General features: G+C 37.1%; 1 protein-coding gene across 2 annotated transcripts in view; it reads left to right on the plus strand.

Moving 5' to 3' along the window:
* Positions 1-20,314, plus strand: part of LOC127660198 (A disintegrin and metalloproteinase with thrombospondin motifs 2-like) — a 257,731-nt gene that overhangs the window by 175,223 nt on the left and 62,194 nt on the right. For both annotated transcript variants that reach the window (XM_052150320.1, XM_052150321.1), the window contains exons 5-6: positions 9,836-9,919; positions 19,261-19,417. In XM_052150320.1, coding sequence (XP_052006280.1) covers positions 9,836-9,919; positions 19,261-19,417 — 241 coding nt within the window. The remainder of the gene's footprint in view (positions 1-9,835; positions 9,920-19,260; positions 19,418-20,314) is intronic.

The following is a 20,314-nucleotide window of genomic DNA, read 5'->3' on the forward strand; positions in this document are numbered from 1 at the left end:
ATTGACGCTGACTATCACCCCTGGAGTCGAGAGTTTGAATCCAGGGCATGCTGAGTGACTCCAGCCAGGTCACCTAAGCAACCAAATTGGTTTGGTTGCTAGGGAGGGTAGAGTTACATGGAGTAACCACCTCGTGGTCGTTATTAGTGGTTCTCGCTCTCAATGGGGTGCGTGGTGAGTTGTTTGTGGATCGTGGAGAGTAGCATGAGCCTTCACATGCTGCGAGTCTCTACTGTGTGATGCACAGCGAGCCACGTGATATGATGCGCGGATTGACGGTCTCGGAAGCGGAGGCAACTGACACTTGTCCTTCGCCACCCGGATTGAGGCGAGTAACTGCGCCACCATGTGGACCTACTAAGTAGTGGGAATGAGGCATTACAAATTAGGAGAAAAGGGGATCAAATAAACAAAAAAAGTTTTTGTGTAAGTTTGTGAAACTAGAGATCCATAGAAACCAGAGGCATAAAAACTATTTGAGAAAAGAGGGAGGAACATTATAAGCCTTATAAGCCCAGCTTATGAATTTTAGTTTGTATGGTTGTAAACAAGAATCGGATCTTATTAAGAACTGACAAAACATATCGTTGCTATGCAACAAAAATAGTGATCAGCTTTGGATTCTGCACATTAATATGATGAGCAGGAGTTTCACATCATAGTTGATACAGCGTTCACCCACTTTTTTAGCCATCTTGGTTCTGGTATTTGTTCCAGGAAGTATTTTTCCCATTATTATTATTTTTTTTCATTGAGCCTTTTCATATAATCCTTTAGAAAAAATTCTCAGCCATGAACCAAATCAACCATCTCCAAGGTGAATCACAACATTACCTACTTATAAATATTTGAAAATCAGACAAAAAGACAAAAGGTAAAGATTGTGTACCTAATGTGGTTAATGAGGGAATTAACTACAATCCCTTGAAGCATTTCAAATTACATTCTTGTGTAAAAACAATGTAACATTTTTAAACTATTTATTTAAAGTTGTTGATTATAAGTATATAACAAGAGTCACCAGAAGACATCGTGACAACATTTGTCTCATGTCACCATTTCTACATTTTAAGTGAGCTGAGTGACAAAACAATGGAGTTGTGTACGCATCAAGCGCTCAAGGGTGTAGATAGCACTGAACTTTCGACGCTGTATCCTCAAATATTTTTCTCTAGCACCAAACACACTTTGATGCACTTTCTCTTCTCTTATACTCCTCTCTTCCCCACGTTAATGTAAGTAGACATGATGTGCCGCAGAAGTAGGAATGCAGACACGGTTATTTTAATGACAGTAGATGGTTTACCTAAGCCAGGTGTGTCACAGAACAAGTTAACGTGGTTCCAGAACTCTTTTAGACTAATCGTTTTTCTAAGCATATTTCTAAAATGGGTTTTGTTACGAGCATTTTAAATAAACAAACATATTTTTGTTCTAATTTTGTGAAAATTAATCTGAGACATCTTCATCTCTGGCATGGATGACAAGGAAAGACAACCAAAACGTTGAAATCACTAGTTAATAGCCTTGTAGAGTTCTCTGCTACAAATGTTAGCATTATTTGATTGTCAGCCTTATTATACTAAACTATAGCAAACATTATTTTTAAGCTGCACTGTTGTGATGTGCAATGTTTGTTTGTTTTTGGGGGATTCTCACTTATATACTCAGGAAAATATACAAATGTTTACTTTCTAAAACTGTTCTCAGAGGATACCAATAAACCCCCATAATTCTAATAAATAATAGTAATATTAATAATAATGAATTAAGTGTATAAATATTTAACTGCATACCAGACTGCTGTCATTTATCTTCAAAATTAACAATTGATCGTATATTTTAATAGTCATATTTCAAATAGTCAATATCAAATATTCTTGATTAATGAACTATTGAATATTTAAATCTATTGGTAGAACATCCCCCACACGCCACAACTTTGGCTGTCTCTGGGACCCAAATGTCCTAATCCTTTCCAGAATTATTAAGAGACTATTTTGACTTTCATTTTTTTCTCTTCTTTTACAAAGTGCTACTGCTGTCTTTTTGAAAATGAACAATAGCAATACTAATAAATGTGTCTTTATTGCGGTATATAATTTCAAAGCCATACTGACTATTGACACTGTGTCAAGTTATTATTGTCCGGACCTTCGCTGTGAAGCAAATGTAGAGACCGGACCTTTTGGAACTTTAATGTACCCTTTTCACACATAGGCATTCGTGAACAAGTTACAAGTTGTTTTTTGAGGGTTATCTACACGAATACAAAGGCAAGTCTATAAAAATTAATTATTATTGAGAGGTTGTGCGTTAAATCGGAAGGCTCATATTTATTAAAGGAACAATCTACAAATCTGTCACTATAAATTGCTAAATTTCCCAAAAAAGAGGGCACAGTTAAAAAATCTGAGAGTTGTACTTGATAAAACTAACACTGTGTGGGAGCGCCACAAGATGTGAAGAAGTGGAGGGACCCATGTCACGCTCCATCTAACTTCTGTTAAACACACACTCTCTTGTTAGTTGTGATGTGTAATCATTGCATTGAAACCATGACGGAACAGCTTAGATTTCAAAAGTGTTTCACAATTCCACCTGTGAGTGACTGCTGTTATTCCTCTTCTTGCAAATACTTTCCACAGACAAAGTTACATTTCATTGAATATTGAATTTATTTAGAATTTATCTTCTTTGCATTTAATTGCCTGAACCCACCAAGCTCCTACAAAGTTCAGCTTCTTTTTGGAAATTCATTGAAACACAAATCCAGATATTTTCTTTTAGAATTTGTGCAAATAGAAACATTTTAGTGGTACTGGTTATTACTCTTCTTCTCAATCGCTGCAGTAGTTTCAATGGTCCATTGAATAAGTACATAAACCATATATTTTAATTGTATTTATTTTATGCAAAATATTCATATTTAAAATCCCCTATAAAAGAAAAAAATATATATATAGATATTTTATTGTGAATTATAGCACAACTAGAATGCTTTAACCAATCAGCATACAGGATCAAAACCTACTGTAGGCTATCAGTTTTATATTATGGTTGTTATGCTCCTGACAGAAAAATACCAACAAATGCAAAGAAACTAAAGATGAGCAGACAGTGCAAAACAAACAAAAAACAAATATTCTGAGTGTCAAATGCAGAGGGAATTAGAGGAATAAAGAGATGCAGCAAAGTCTTTCTAGCAAGCCAGTCCACTGTCTGCCATTGTTGGAACACTCTTTCCACTCAAGCTAGTGCAGCTCTTCTACTTGAAAGGGGAAAGACCGAAATCCCCAAAGTAGCTTGTCAAAATTACGGTCGAAGAACATATTTCAAATCAGCAGTAAAATCTGACAACACTGGTATCATAAATTCTTTACCTCATATTATGCTAAAAAAACTAAATTGTTATAACTTGTATAGCTAATGCGCATTTGAGTTCAAGAGTTTATTGACAGGCGATGTCTGTATCTAAAAGGTGATTGGTTCTTTTAACTGTAAGGCGGGACTTCCTTTCTATATCCGTTGACTGTCGGGTGCTCAGAGCTTCTTGGTTGAGTGTTCCAATTTATCACATTCATTTAAATAGAAGTGAATCGTCTCTGCTAAATTATCTCTGGATTCAGGCTACAATCAGGCTGTGCCCCTCCCCATTCTGAAGTTTGTGGTTGCTAAGCAACCAATGAAATGAACATGTCAAAACAGCAGTTGAGTTTATACAGCAATACATCGGCTTCCAAAAGCATGTTGTATAACCACATCCTTTCCGTCTTTTACTTTTTGCACCTCTGCTCCCTTCTTCCTTACCACCCCCCGTTAAACCCTTTTCCTTTTTCTCCATCTGCGTCTCTTTTTTCTCTCCCCCTCCCCGCAGTCTGTCCATCAGAAATCTCATTATTGTTGGCTGTGTATACATCTCAGTGTCTCATTAGCAGGCTTCCAGAGCGGCAGAGGACACAATGTCTGAACTTCTGTACCAATTTGTCTGCCTCTGTCTCCCTCTCTGTCTGAGAACCGCGTTTCCCACAGTGCATTAGGCCTATCCTTCAGCAAACTGAATAAGTAAAGATGGCCGAGGCAGGGGTGAGAAGTCAAACTGGAGATTCATGGGAAATGAAAAGGCTCTCTTACAGATTAAGGCATCCCACTCAGATTTTGATTTGTAAAGCTTGTCTATGTGTGATTCTATGCGTGTGTGTCAGGTTTTGCTCTCTTTATGGGGACAAAGGAGTAAAAATCCATATATATAAATATTAACAATAAAGCTTTTATTGGTAGAGATCTATCAATCAAAGAATCGCTGTGATTTTAGTGGAATCGTGCTTGATGGGAATGTGATACGTGTACTAGATCAAACAACACAGTTGTGAATGGATTGGAAAAAAAATGTATGCATAGACAAATAAAACATTTTTTTTTTTCATTGAAGGTTATTTAACGCCATTCTGGAATATTACGGCACAATTTAAAGGAATATTCTGGATTCAATTCTAGTTAAGTTCAATCAACAGCATCTGTGGCATACGTAAAACTGATACGCAAAATCAGTTTTAACTTGTCCCTCATTTTCTTTAAAAAAAGCAAAAATCTGTGTTCCATTGAGGCACTTACGATGGAAGTGAATGGGGCCAAATGTTAAATCATACTCACTGTTTAAAAGTATAGCCATAAGACAAACAATATGTGTGTTCACATAATTTTACATTATACATTTTACTCATAATACATTGTTCTGTGTAAAGCTACAGTGTATCTAATTTTCAAATTCATTGACATGATGATGTAAAGCTATAAACCCTAAAACCCTAAAGCATTATGATTTTAACAACATTACATTTAAAATAAAACAGTAGTTTTAACAGAAGAATACATTTAAGTGCTTTTATAAAATTAAAAGCTTCACATTTCTGACATGAAATCCTCCAAAAATTAGCCCCCACTCACTTTATTTTTTAGTGCCTCACTGTAACCTCGATTTTTGCTTTTTAAATGGTGGAGGTTGCCTTGTTAGCACACTGAAACAGCAATGTAATATATTGTGAGCAGACTTATAAAGCAATGGCTTACATGTGATTAGCTGGAAATTACCCAGCTAATGGTGCGATGACGTACAGCTGCTAGTTTTCCCGCTAGAACTACGCTGCGCTTACATGACATTTCAATATTTGATTTACTGGTGCAAAAAGTTTTTTACAATGAAAAACTTTGGTACCGTGGTGGGTCGGTACTCGATGTCTAGTATAAAATCTGGGTCTTAAGGCAAACCTGTTGAAACCACTGCTTTAAGTAATGCAAGAGGTAGGGGAAGTTTTCTTGGTCAGACTTTTCCACCAAAAACAAAGCATGCCTGATTTTAATTTAATGTAGAATCTTCTGTGACAAGTCTTAATGACAGTCTTTCAGCATTGCACTAAACTTGAGAACCTTTGTGATTTTGTAGATTGGAACAAAGTCTTTTCATGACCTGAAATGTTACTGAAGGTATTGCCTGTAAACTTTCTGATCTACTTTTCTGGGACTGTGTAGCATTTCTCTCTATACCACTGTGATTTAGATACTGGAATCAGCTCTTTAAAATGCTAAAAGTATATGCTCATCTACAGTATGTGTATGGTAAAATGTCCAGTTAATAAGAAAAAAAGAGAGAAAAGGAGGGATGAAATTATTTTGTGGGAATCAACATTATGTCACAAATGCTGTCGACTGAGATTAACTCCTGTGCATGAATGAGCATTTTTGTGCCATGTGTGTGAGCAGGTCTTAAATAGACACTGAACGATTCCCAAACATGGAATCTATGGAAATAACTGAATAAAACATAGGGTTCAAAATCCTAGTGAGGCATTATAGGCCCACTCCAGACACAAATACTTCACAAGGTGTCTTTCTAAATGATGTTCTCTCCTTAGCCATACCTCATTTTGGTCAAATTCTAAGGTAGCATTATTTGTATCCTTTCCTGGGTAAACAATCCCAGAATGCACTGTGATGAGCTCATTGGAAAAATAACTGAAAATGACCATTTGACTGCTCATTATCCATCTTATTATTAATATGTGAGAAGAAAGAAATTGCTGAACAGCTGATTTGAACCACTGGTTTGCTTCAGATTTCTGTTTATAATGCAAAAATGACTGACTACTCATTATCCAGCTTATTACAAGACTACTTGTCAAATAAAACTGTATGATATGCACCTCAGCTAAGGAATAGGTACTTATTACTAAGTAGTAAAGGCCCATGTATACTTTGTTTTTGCGCGTTGTGGATTAGATCCTGCCTGCCAACCACGTTGCCTTTGTGAGTATACTTTTCTGACCGCGAGAGAACATGAACACATTCGACGCATGCACACAACAGCTGCTTTGTGATACTCTTTTAGTACAGTCAATAGCCAGTGCATGTGCAGATGACATGCACAGACGAGGAACGCGTAGGCCAGTCAAGAAAATGTAGGTGGCGCTGTCAAAGCGTGTGGCTGTGCTGATGATGTCATTTGCATCACACACGCAATCAGCAATGTGGATGCACAAAGTATACTTTGGCCATAAGGGTTAAAAATAATTGTGTCAGAGTTTTTAGCTGTTAGCTTTGACCTTACAATTGTATTGCTGTTGATTTCAGGTTCATTAATGTCTGATGATGTAATGTTTCTATTCTTTTATGCACTTAAAATTACCTTGATAATGGTATTTTAAAAATATATATATTATTTCATTCTACCTCACCAATGGTGTGCTGCTCACACATTTAACTTAATAGATTTTAAAGGATCTAATGGATGCTGTCTGTAAGGGTCGTGGCCGCAGGCTTCAAAATAGTTAAACTGCAAAATATGCAGCAATATGGAACAAAGTCTATCGCTCGACTGTTTCTGCTGATGCAGTAGAGTCCACTGCATGAAACTGGACATAAAACGTGACAATTGTTACTTGTGTGACTTGTTGTAACTCTGCTGTTTTAAAATATTCTGCTCTTTTAGAATATTCTTGCTGTTCAAAAGATAAAATCTTGTACCTCAGCTTTGGAATAGGTCATGGACTTTTAGTAAGCAGTAAGGGTTAAAAGGTTTTCAGTTTTTTTGTAACAAGTTTTGACCTTGGCAACGTCATTGCTGTTGATTTTATAGTAATTAATGTTCTGCTATTGTTTTGTGTACTTAAAATGAACTTGATGTCTCAGAGTTTTGAATTATACATTTTACCCATGCAATGTCATTGCTGTTAGATTTCATGTTTATTTCATTCATGTAATTTTTATGCAGTTTTTAAAAATGTCATAAGGAGCTCTTTTTGTGATGCTCTTTTTGTTTGTAAAAAGAATGGAATACATTTTCTTCCTCTTTGTACTTTTATGTTAAAATGATTAACCTACTCAAATACATGTGTCATTAAATAAAAAGAATTTGGTTGAAAGTGATCCAAAAGTAATCAGATTATATTACCCAAAAATGTAATCTATGAGGTTACTTTATGGATTGTATTTTTTGTCATGCAATTTGTAATCAGTACCATATTACAATTCATAAGTAATCCACCCAGCACTATTGACCAACCAGAATCAAATATTCCAGAGATCTGTGTGATAAAATCCAATAATCCATAATGTTGGGCATTTCCCCACTTGAACTGCGTGAACAGAACGAGTTGAACACTGGCAAAATTATTCACTTTACAATAAGGTTTATAACATACTATTTATAACACTATATCCACAACATATAAGTAATATTACAATTTACAGTTGAAGTTTGCATACAGTTTGGATCGCTACTTTATTTTAAGAATGTGAAATGTCAGGATTGTAGTAGAGAGAATGATTTATATCCCAGTGGGTAAGAGTTTACATACACTTTGTTAGTATTAGTTAGCATTGCCTTTACATTTTTTAACTTTGGTCAAACGTTTTGGGTAGCCTTCCACAAGCTTCTCACATTAATTTGCTGGAATTTTGGCCCATTTCTACTAGACAGTTCTCAGTGTAACTGAGTCAGGATTGTTGGCCTCCTTGCTCGCACACACTTTTTCAGTTCTGCCCACAAATTATCTATCAGATTGTGGTCAGGGCTTTGTGATGTCAAAGCCAATACCATGACTTTGTTGTGCTTAAGCCATTTTGCCACAACTTTGGATGTATGCTTAGGGTCATTGTCCATTTGTAAGACCCATTTGCGACCAAGCTTTAACTTCATAGCTGATGTATTGAGATGTTGCTTCAATATATACACATAAATTTCCTTCCTCATGATGCCATCTATTTTGTGAAGTGCATCAGTCCATCCTGCAGCAAAGCACCCCCACAACATGATGCTGCCACCCCATTGTTTCACAGTTGGGATTGTGTTCTTCGGCTTGCAATCCTCACCCTTTTTCCTCCAAACATAACGATGGTAATTATGGCCATAAAGTTTATTTTTGTTTCATCAGACCAGAGTAAATTTCTCCAAAATGTAATGCATGTGCACTTGCAAACTGTAGTCTGGCCTTTTATGGCAGTTTTGGAGCAGTGGCTTCTTCCTTGCTGAGCAGCCTTTCAGGTTATGTCGATATAGGTGTGACAGGGTGGAGGGCGGGCCAGGTCGGGATTATACACACCCGGTCCCTTATCAGGCTAATGAAGCCACAGAGAGGGAAAAAGGCCGACTACGGAAGGTAGTGCGACGAGATAGATATCGTTTACGGTCAGCTGACCGGGTGTGTATAATCCTGACCCGGCCCTGCCCTCCGCCCTGTCACATTAGGACTTGTTTTACTGTGGATATAGATACTTGTCCACCTGTTTCCTCCAGCATCTTCACAAGGTCTGTTGCTGTTGTTCTGGGATTGATCTGCACTTTTCGCACCAAACTACATCTATAGGAGACAAAATGCATTACATTCCTGAGCGGTATGATGGCTGCGTTGTCCCATGGTGTTTATACTTGCATACTATTGTTTGTACAGATGAACCTGGTACCTTCAGGCATTTGGAAATTGCTCCCAAGGATGAACCAATACCTTAATTGCTTCAAACTTTGTGTATGTAATCGTCTGACTTCAACTGTACATCTGCACAGACAATGAAGCAAATGGAGAGGTGAACTTGAACAAAGTTATGCTCTAGTCAGAATGCGTATCTTATATATCGCAAATGAATAATAGTCTCTAAAACATGAAGAAATCAGAATACAATAACTTCTAAAAATATCAAGTAGTTTCATTATATTTATTTTACACTTTCATGATTTCGAGTTTTTGCATCAAGGACCATTTTATTTTGTATGTAGCTTTTATATGTTTGATGCAAAAGTTAATACATTTTTATAAAGTTTGGTATGTAGCAGTTTGACACAGTTTTTGTAATTTTGCACACTATCATCTACTAAAATATGTTATTTTTGTTGACTAAAATGTATATGCCATTTTAAAACTGGCGACAATGAATGAATTTGACATAACGAAATATTGACATTATAGACATTTTTGTCAAAAACCTAAAATTTTGTAAAAGTTACACTGCACATGCGCTGTGTGGGAGGATTTGCTGCCTTTTTTCGAAATCGCTCACTTATGAGGACCCATTTCTGTTAGGATGTTGCTATAGAAGATATTTGCCTATGTAGGCAGGAAGTAGCGAGGCAGCTCACTAGGTTTTGGAACAGATCCTCAAAGTGCTTTAGTTTGAACTCTGTTACATGAGTTTCAAAGACCCAAACATTTAATTTGCTGTAGACTGTATTCTATAGCTAGCCTATTATTCTTAGTATTTGCAGTTGGGAATTGTCATAACATTTAAGCCTGTTTCACTTTAAGCTCTTAATGTGGGATCTAATGCTACTTTTTTCTCTTCACAGGTGAACGAGATCTATCACGACCATTCCCTGGGGGCGCGAATTAACGTGGTGCTAGTTCGGATCGTTTTGGTGGATGCCAAAAAAGTAAGACATTGCATGTGTATGCATCTGTGTCAGTATTAATCATGCATCTAATGATACAATGCATCAAATGGTGTGAGTTTGGACTGGGAGGACCTGTTTGTCCATCCAATGGCAGATGGGGGGAGTCTTTGTTAAACCTGTTTGTAATTACTTTTGCATTTGAAATATAGTGGTTTGCTAGTTAGATGGAGGCTAGTTATAATCAGTAACCGATTTCATGCTTATCTGTGCATTAATTTAAAGACATAAGGAGTACAGACTGTTTAGTGTTTACTGATGTAACCTAAAAAAAAATCCCTTTCACAAAAATCCCCAAATGATCCCTCTTAGCGCTCACTGTCTGTATCCATTTAACACTTTTGCAGTTCTGTATTTACATATTGTATCAGCTGCATATACACTCCTGTTCTCTCTGTCTTTCACCCTCTCTTTCACAATCGCACCTACACAAATACATAAACACACCGGTATCTTAGTGTACATGCACATCTTTTCCCACCCGCTTGTGCTGGGTGCTCACCATGGCCTTCAGTAGGGCCTGTTATACCACTGGACTGAACAAACGGGAAACTAAAAGCATAGCATTACCAAGGGAGTCTTTTCAAAGTTGCACGCCTTCACAGTTCAACACCAAAGCACATAGAGTGCTGATGTTATGCAATTGCCTCAAGAATACCCCCCAACACATACACAACACCAATTCCCTTATGGGTTCGAGCAAAGTATTCTGGGAAGTAGAATCAAGAATGCAAGATAAACAATCTAAGATGACCCTGCCTTGTTCAAAAACACAGTTCCATAAAATGCCTCTCTTCCTGTAAGTGGAGATCAGTGGAGAAGCTGATCTCAGATCAGGTTGTCAGTCTCAGATGTGGAGGACCTAGCCCCATTAACTGATCTAGGACCAGCCTATATTTGCAAGACCTATAGTAACCGCAAATGTACTGCATTTGGGCACTTTTAGACATTTAAGCTACTCTTAAAACTGTATGAATCTTTGAAATCAAATGATGCTAGACTGTTCTTAGACAGTTTTGTAAGTACTTTTAACCAAGCTGTTCCAAGGTGATTTTAGAGGATGTATGAAGTCAGGTGTCCAATCAGAGTACCCACAGTTGTAGTTCATCACATTAACTATGAAAATGTTCCACTTAATTTGACAACCAGACAGTGTCAAAATATGTTGTCGTCATTTAGAAGAATGTGTATTTATATATATAAATATATATATTTTTAATTTTTTTAAAGATTTTTCTGAAAGCCACTTTAGAGTGTGCCTTATTTTATTTTTTGTATTTTTTTGGGGTGCCACTATTCCCACTAATTAAAACCCAATGGGCCTCATTCATAAAACATGAGCAAAACTAATTTTTGTGTAAATCGTTCGTAAAGCTGTTCTTTAAACATCAATCTTGATCCATTTTATATTTACACTGTTGTTTTTGGAACCCATCCAACCAATAGCTATTAAATGAGATTAGATTAGTATATTTTTTATATATATATATATATATATATTTATATTTCTTTTCCTAACAAATGCATTTAATTTCTTTAGAAAATAAAAGAAAACAATATTTAACAATAATATTTTATTAATAGTTTTCAAATTAAGTATTGCACAGAATAAAGATAGAAAAGCAATACAATTGCACCAATTCAAGTAACATTAAACATTTCCCAAAGTCTAAAGGGGGAGGTTGACTAATTGAAAAAACTAGTTCCCATAGTTGCAATGGGCATTAAATCCCTTAAGCCCTCATACTCCACAATATTAATAGTTCTGTCCACTTTGCTACAGAAAATGTGAATCCGCATTTCGATGATTTGCTGCTTTGAACTCCACATAAAAAGAGCTTGTAGAGAACGTCTTTTTTTCTTTTAGCACTGGCAATGTCAGCTTCATCCGAACTGAATGCTAATGCTTCACTCCAGCGGGTCATGTGAATGCGGTTTATCACTCTTTTAGTACTGTCTACAGAACGATGCACATAGCAAGGACTGTCCGCGAGTCAAGAAAAATACCATATTGTGATTTCAGTCTTAATTCCATCAATCATGCCATTCAAATGTCAAAGTTTGCAGATTTCAAAGCGTTTTGGATGTTTTTTCCTCTTTTCCATGTCCATTTTTAGCACGTCCGTACCTAGGCCTGTCATGGACGTAACGATTTTTAAATTTGCCTGACAATTAATTGTCAAAAAAATTATTGTGATTTGTGATAAATTATTCTGTTTATGAGCTTTCCCAATTATGACGATGTGTATGTGTAAGTCATATTTATGTGTAAGTTATTTATTCATTATTAACTTTGAATCATATAGGATTTAAAAACATATGAATGACATGAAAAATATTTCAATTTACTTAAAATATGTTATGTATAACTTTTATTTTGATACATTTTATATTTACACTTTTGTTTTTGGAACCCAGCAGACCAGTAGCTATTATATTATATTGGAGGGCTGTCCGTGTGTCGAGAAAATGTAGGTCGCACACGGACAAAATGTACATCTTGCATACTGTGCATGATCTTATCAGCAACACAGACAAACAACGTATACTTTGGTCTTTAATCTTTATGCACTATTCAAGAGCTGCATTGGGTGCAGTCTGGTCAGAGTTCATTTTGAGTGCTGGCATGCGAGTGTTGGAATTTTAATTGCACAAAAATTGCTTTTCCAAAAATAAAAGAATAACACAATTGGATCAAATGACCATGATCAGGTGATTATTTATTTATTACTATTATTTATTTATTTAATAATCACTACTCTCCGTAACGTAAGTTAATTTCTCATCTAAACTGGAAAAAAAAAAAAAACATATCTAGACAAAAAACTGCAGGGGTTTATGATAATACATTCAAATGGTTTGATATACTGTAATAAGTAATAATGGTTTGAAAACTGTAATGATACGATTTCAAAAACGTGATTTAAGCATTTTGTCATGTGCACCCTAACTGACAGATGAAGACTGTAGCTAAACTACGCGATAACCCGCTATAGCTCGATTATAAATGAGCATGTAAACGTACCAATTGACCCAAACAATGGTGTGAGTGTGAGGCCTAACTATCTTTCATTATTTTTATAATTCTGTTTGGTAGTGGCACAGAAATTACACATTTCACCTTTAAATAAAACATAACAGACAGAGCTTTGAAAGAGTAAACCCTGAGCAATACAATTTTCCTCTAGGAACATCCGAATAATTTGTTGTCACGGATAATACATCCATTAATGAATGGAGAACTTGACACATTAACCAATTTTCCAGTCTGTATTGATGGTTCAGCAGGGAAGGATCTTGTCTCCCGGAGTGCTCTCTGGATGTGTAACCTGTAAAGCAGATATTTTTAAGCCACTTAAACGTGACAATCCATCACCACTCTATCTCTGCGATGGAGCTTACCATTACCACAAATGTCAATTCACCCAGTGGGAGGAATTGCTAACAACGCTATGGTGCCCTCAAATTTTCCTCTTCTTACTGAGCCCCAACCACCCCCAGCCATTATGACAAATGGTGATTTTCCTCTGTGAAGGATAGTGCGTGGGGTACATGGTGATTACGTGCGGTTTTAGGTGAGTGAGAGAGACAGACAGAGGTCTGCGGCGGGTCAGGCAGATGGCATATCCTGGGCTGATTTGTGGTGATTGTCCCTCTGGCCTTGTCTTTCCAGGATTAAGTTCTTAAAATTCAAACTGTCCCATGTCAACTCATCTGGCAGTTGACACACAGGTCTCTCTTTCTCTCTCAGTTTACCTCTCTGTAGGTTCCCTCTTCATCCCTGTGTCCCTGTGCTCCTTTCCATTCTCTATCTGTTTCTGGTCACGATTCAGCTGTCTCTCACGGTGGCTTAAAATGTTGTATGACTTGATTCATACAAGTACAATTCAAGAATGTGTCAGCGTTCAGAATGTATGAGTGAACGCATTCTTCCAGGATTATCATGACAGCAATTTCTAAGTCGGTTGAACATTAAACAAACTAAAATGGAATAATACCTTTCAAGACAAAGCAAGCATGTCCAAAGTAGTTTTTGAGAAGTGACTTCCCAAACAGTTGCAAGCTGCTATTGAGTAATTAAGCTACCCTTTTAAAAATGAGTCTGCTACACTTCAAGTTAAACATATCTCCAGATGTGCGGTCATCATTACACAATAAATGTTTTGCTATAATACATTTTAAATAATTGTCCAGTCCCTATGTTAGCTGAATTCACCAAAAGACAGTTTTGCTCCATGCCCTGGATCATCTCTGACACTGTTTAGGACCCATCAGTTGAGAACCACTGCTCTAGATCACCCACATTCCAATTTCAATAGCACAGTCTTAAAGACATATACCTCTCAGTCTTTATCCTTTTCTCTTCACTTCTCCTCTCTCTCTCGCTCTTAAACAAACACCTGTTCTTCCACACCCAATCCTCTCCCCTGCCGCCCAAGCTGCAATCAGCATGCAGCCTTGCCCGTCTTGCCAGCAGGTTGTCCATCATTCCCAATTACTGTGGCAACCGTTCCTGCCGGCAGCGGCACGCACTGATCAACTGAGTGACCCCGCACACCTCCAACAAGGTTCCAACATCACTGCCACTTCTGCACATCTGTTCATCTCTTCCTCTCACCTAGTACTAAAAGAGAGAGAGAGAGAGAGATGGCACACCCTGCATCAATCAGTGTGCATATTTGTGCATGTGTGAAAACAGTGTGAGAATGCTGATAGAATTGTTTAGTTTCATGTACTGTCTGCACTGTTTTAGCACCTGATTAACGAAAGGAATTATATTAATCAGGAAAAGGTGCAAATACGGCCCAGTTCTGAGTGCTAGGTTTTGGAGGATTCAGCAGACTAGCGCAATCTTTTACTGGGACTGCGCAGCATCATTTCACCACTGCAATCCTGGCACCTGAATCTGCTCTTTAAATGCTGAATGTGCACTCGAAAACCCACAGTGTATGGATATACGCCAGTAATAACACTGTTCTCCATCATTAGATCATTATTTGATGAATCGCTGGTACCATGATGTATAAAAGTTTTACAAAAATAACTCTTTTTGAATAAAACTCTGTTTACTGTCTTCTTTTAATGGGAAGTACTAGTGTAACTTTAATAGAGTGAAATGGTCTAGTTCTGGAAGTAAAAATGCCATTTATTTATTTGTATTTTTTTTTCATACAATAACTTTAATTAATCAGTTGTTAATCGATGGTACAGTATATGCTTCTGTTGAAGCCATCAGTCCATGTTATTTCAACTTCATTTTTAATAAATCACATTTAAAAGTGGAATTTGTGGAACACTTGAGCCAGCAGAGAAAGATCCACCAAACAGAGAATCATGGCAAAAAAGCTCTGGAGCGACCGTTCACATCTAGGACGCACTGCATCTTTTTTCTTTAACTCAAAATGTAAAGTTGTGATTCACAACAAAGATGGATGGTTTGGTTCATGGTTTATAACTCTTTGATGAAGGATTTTTTGAAATTCTTATGAGAAAAATGACTAGTAATAATTCTTCTGGAACCAAGACGATTGCACTCCGAATTAAGACGATCATGGCAAGCAAATCGCTCTGAGTATGTGAATAAAGCACAATCCGTAATAAGCATAATTTACTACAGCTATTTTTGTGCTGGAAAGAAAGACAGTGACTAAATTTAAAGATGGGTAATTCTATTTAAGCATATTTAGTGGTATTTAGATTGCAGGTGGTTAGTAAATAAAGCCTGAAGTTTACTATGGTGTTTATGCATACTCCAGCTTATTAGTACAGTCGAACACTGTAGCGAGTGCACATACACAGGTGGTTTATGCATGCGCACTATGACTGCCATGCATTACTGGACTTTCACTTCAGGAGTTAAGACCCATAAATATGTCTTTATAATCTTTCAGACTCAAGTTACACAAATGCAGGCATCTCCGGATGCCTATTTGGATATGTTATGTAAAAAGGTTAGGCATAATAAGCTAAAGCTTCAGCCTATTATATTTAATGCTTTATTGTTATTTCATATATGCATTCATTTTGGAAAAATTTTAATAAGATCCAAAATAAACAAACAAATAAGACAAGATAACAAGCTTGCGCATAAAAACACAGCTGGTATTAATCAACAACATTGCTGTATAGATGCCACTGTCATGCATTTGTGTTGTACATACTCAAATGTATGGTGTTATAATGAAAGTATAAACAAAAATATCAAGGAGTGTATTTTTAACCTTCTTCTAACAACTCTAATATTTAAAAGATGGTTTCCCTTTCATGGTCATTCTAAAAAAAAAAGACATTACAAACAATATTACTTTTAAAGAGAAAATAATATTTTGACTTTGAAATTTTACACTTGTGCTTGTCTTCTAAAGACTTCAAAGACTTCAGAAGACATGACACTGTTTCTGGTAAGGGATCATAGTTAGCAACGGTGCTCCATGGTTTTTACTGTGCATTCTGGGAAATTTTAGGGAGCGAAAGTTTCAGTGCACTGGAACGATTTTGCAAGTGATAGAGCCCTAGAAATGGCCGACTCCCTGATCAATGCCTAGGTGTACAGAGTACATGTGTTCAGAAAAAACAGGCATCGCAATACCATGCTAATGACGAAATTTACATAACATGCCCTGTACGCATACGCTAGCTTATGTGTAAATAAATAAATAAATAAAAGCAACAACAAAAGTGCATCAACTGTTTACAGAATTCGCTTCTGTGTGTGTGGTAGATCACAGAGCATAAAAAGATGGGGAGACATTTCTTTAATCAGGACACATACATGTCTGTCATGTATTCCGTTAACAAGAACAAGAGGAACTCTCTTGTGTACTGAATTCTGAAACTCACCCTTTGTTTGGCATTATCAGCAAACATCTCAGCGTGATAAAGACATGATGAATCATGCGTTTAGCTAGTTTAAATTAATCCACTATGTCTGTACACAGAAAACTTACATAAATTTCATCAGTCACTTATACAACAAAGATAAATGAAGGGTAATGTGAGAATAAAGCAATAGAGTGATGCTGAGCAATCTGTATTTCCCACCTCCCTCTTTCTCATGGCCCAAAGCAATGCATTGGAATGGTGAAGCTGCCCTCTACTGGATGCTCGAAGCATCACAGTGTTTTGCAGCATTGTTCTGAGTTCATGACCCTGATAGAATGTAAAAAGCATGAGGGAGAGGCAGTTTCAGGACACACATCTGGAAAGGATCTCCTCCTTCCATTGCTCTTGTGGCCACGTCATCACAACACAGCACTGCATTCCTGTCTGGATGTTTTGCCACACATATATCTCCCGTCTGCACAGATCAGGGGAGAAAACTGGAGCAATGTTCACATGGGTGTCACATGTAGCTGTAATACTAACAGCATTATGTCTGCAGTGTCTTTTATATAAACATTTCATTTCAACATGTTCAATTTCACTTTGTAAATTGTGTTGATTCAATTTTTGAGTACTTTTAACATCAAAGTTTATATAAGTTTAAATTGATACTACATTATTTACTTACAACCATTTCCTCCTGAAAAAAGAAAATTGTATTTAGAAAACCAGTGAGCAAGCCGAAGGCAACTGTGGCAAGGAATACAAAGGGGGCCACTTCCCCTCTGGCTAACATCATGAATATAATGCCAATATTACTTATGTATAGTGCAAGTCATGGTTTAAAATGATTAAACTAAGTAAGTTTTAAGGGCCAGTGTTTAAACAACGATTTAGTATGAACTGTAAGATTAATGACTAATGTATTTGAAGTCCATCCTGGATTTACTGCAGACGTTCACATAGATGCAATTGTCCTAGTTAGTTGGCCGATGAAGGTTTTGTGTTTTATTGGTAATTAATTGATAGTCTTTGTATTCCATTTCAAGAGTGTAGTACATCATTAGACCAAGGTGATGCAGGCAAAGATCAGTGAGATGCATCGCAGTTCAACCCGGCAGGTCATTTCGGTGAGGTAATTTAGCAATATTTCTTAGGTGGAAGAATGCTGTTCTACAAACATTGGTAATTTGATTTTCAAAAGACAGATTGGTATCAAATATAGCACCTAATTTCTTTGCTGTTGAAGACAATGTGAAACACAGTACATCCATCGAGAGTCAAATAATATTTCAGAGGCTTATTTTTAGAGGTTTTGGGTCCACTAATTAGTACCTCTGTTTTGTCGGCATTGAGTAGAAGGACATTTCTGGCCATCCAATCATTTATTTCATTGATACACTCTGCTAATTTGGAGAATTGTGAAATCTCATCAGATTTTGAAGAAATATAAAGTTGGATATTGTCGGCATAACAGTGGAAACCATGATTCCTGATAATATTTAATAAGAAAAGCAGAGGCCTTAAAACTGATCCCTGTGGCACTCCATACTTTACTTATGTTTGGTTTGACAATTCCTCAGTTTACACAATTTACACAGACAAAGTGGTAGCGGTCTGCTAAATAGGACCTAAACCATGCTAATAAAACTCCACAAATGCAAACATAATTCTCTAGTCTAGAAAATGTCGTGATCAATCATGTCGAATGCAGCTCTGAGATCTAGAAGCACTAGATGTGAAATGCAGCCACGATCAGATGATAGGAGCAAGTCATTTCTAACTCTGATAATTGCAGTCTCTGTAATGTGATGGGGACTAAATACTGACTGAAATTGTTCATACTGAAATTAACATAGTTGGGAGGACACTACCTTTTCTAGTATTTTCGACGTAAATGGGAGATTTGAAATCGGTCTATAATTAGCAAGACCTCCAGGATCAAGTTGTGGCTTTTTAATAAGTGGGTTTTATAACTGCCATTTTAAAGTTCCTTGGGACATGTCCTTAGGATAGTGAGGAGTTAATAATAATAATAATAATAATAAGAGGTTCTGAGATTACAGGGAATACCTCTTTTAAGAGCTTGGTTGCTATATTACATATTTTAGCAGATTATTTAAACATTTCTAACTGACATCGATAAAATAATGTAGAGTGGGACTTGATTTTGTCCATCAGGAATTGATTAGATTGGAAGTGGGTGTTGCATACCAAAATGAAGCCAGGTTAATGAAGGCAAGGGATTAAAAAATTAAGAGGGATTTGTGCCGAAAAGGAGAGTCATCAAATACATTTTGATCAAAGATTATGAAGACAAATATTTTTTTCATGAATTGTGCACAATAAGACCAGAAACAGGCATTTCAAATGTAAATTAAACCCAGAATATTCCTTTAACTTATTTCAGAGGCTTGAAACAATTCACACCTACAGAAAATGCCATTAGCTGATTCAGTTTAGCCTTGAGTTTGACAGGTCTTTCTGATGTATTCTTGCAGTCCACAAGCCTCATAGAGCTGGGCAACCCTTCTCAGAGCCTGGAGAATGTGTGTCGCTGGGCTTTTGAACAGCAGAGGAAGGACACCACTGATAAAGAGTACCACGATCACGCCATCTTTCTCACTCGTCAAGAGTTTGGACCCACTGGGATGCAAGGTAAAATACTCTCCAACACACACACACACACACACACACACACACACACACACACACACACACGTGTCCTCAACCTCCAGAGATTGAAACATATTGCTTACAAGAGCAGTAAATTGGCATCTATATGGACGGGTTTAATAAAAAGTAACAAAATGAACTTGATCTGGCATTGACCTCAGTCAGTACCATATCAGTAGAAAATAAGTGTTCTAAATGATACCTAAAAATATCAGTGAGAGGAGTGTGTGTGTGTGTGTGTGCTTGGGTCTTGTTTGGAGATACACTAATGAACCAAAACATTATGACCACTCAAAGGTGAAGCGGATAACATAGGTCATCTCCTAACAATGCCACTTGTCAAGGTCTGGGTAGATTAGATGTTAAGCAAACAATCAGTTCTCATAGTCAACATGTTGAATGCAGGAGAAATGGGCATGTGATTTTGATTAGGGCCAATTTATGTCCAGACGACTGCGTCAGAGCATCTCTGAAACGGCAAGGCTTGTGGGGTGCTCCCGTTCAGCAGTGTTGAATACCTACCGACAGTGGTCCAAGGAGGGACAAACAACAAACCATAGACTGTTGGGCACATTGATGCATGAGGGCAACGAAGGCTATGTCCTAATCGATGGAAGGTCACCCTGCTGCGTATGGGGTGCGTAGCCGCAGACCGGTCAGAGTCCCCATGATGACCCCTGTCTACCTCCGAGAGTGCCTAGAATGGGATAATCTGCAGGATAATGCGCCCTACCACACTGCACACGTTGTTCGGGTATGATTTGAGGAACATGATGAAGAGTTCAAGGTGTTGCCCTGGCCTCCAAATTCCTCAGATCTTAAAATCGATTCAGCATCTGTGGGATGTAATGGACCAACAAGTCTGATACACAGCGGCTC

The sequence above is a fragment of the Xyrauchen texanus genome, chromosome 19, assembly GCF_025860055.1.
Source record: "Xyrauchen texanus isolate HMW12.3.18 chromosome 19, RBS_HiC_50CHRs, whole genome shotgun sequence".
In the NCBI taxonomy this organism is placed as follows: domain Eukaryota; kingdom Metazoa; phylum Chordata; class Actinopteri; order Cypriniformes; family Catostomidae; genus Xyrauchen; species Xyrauchen texanus.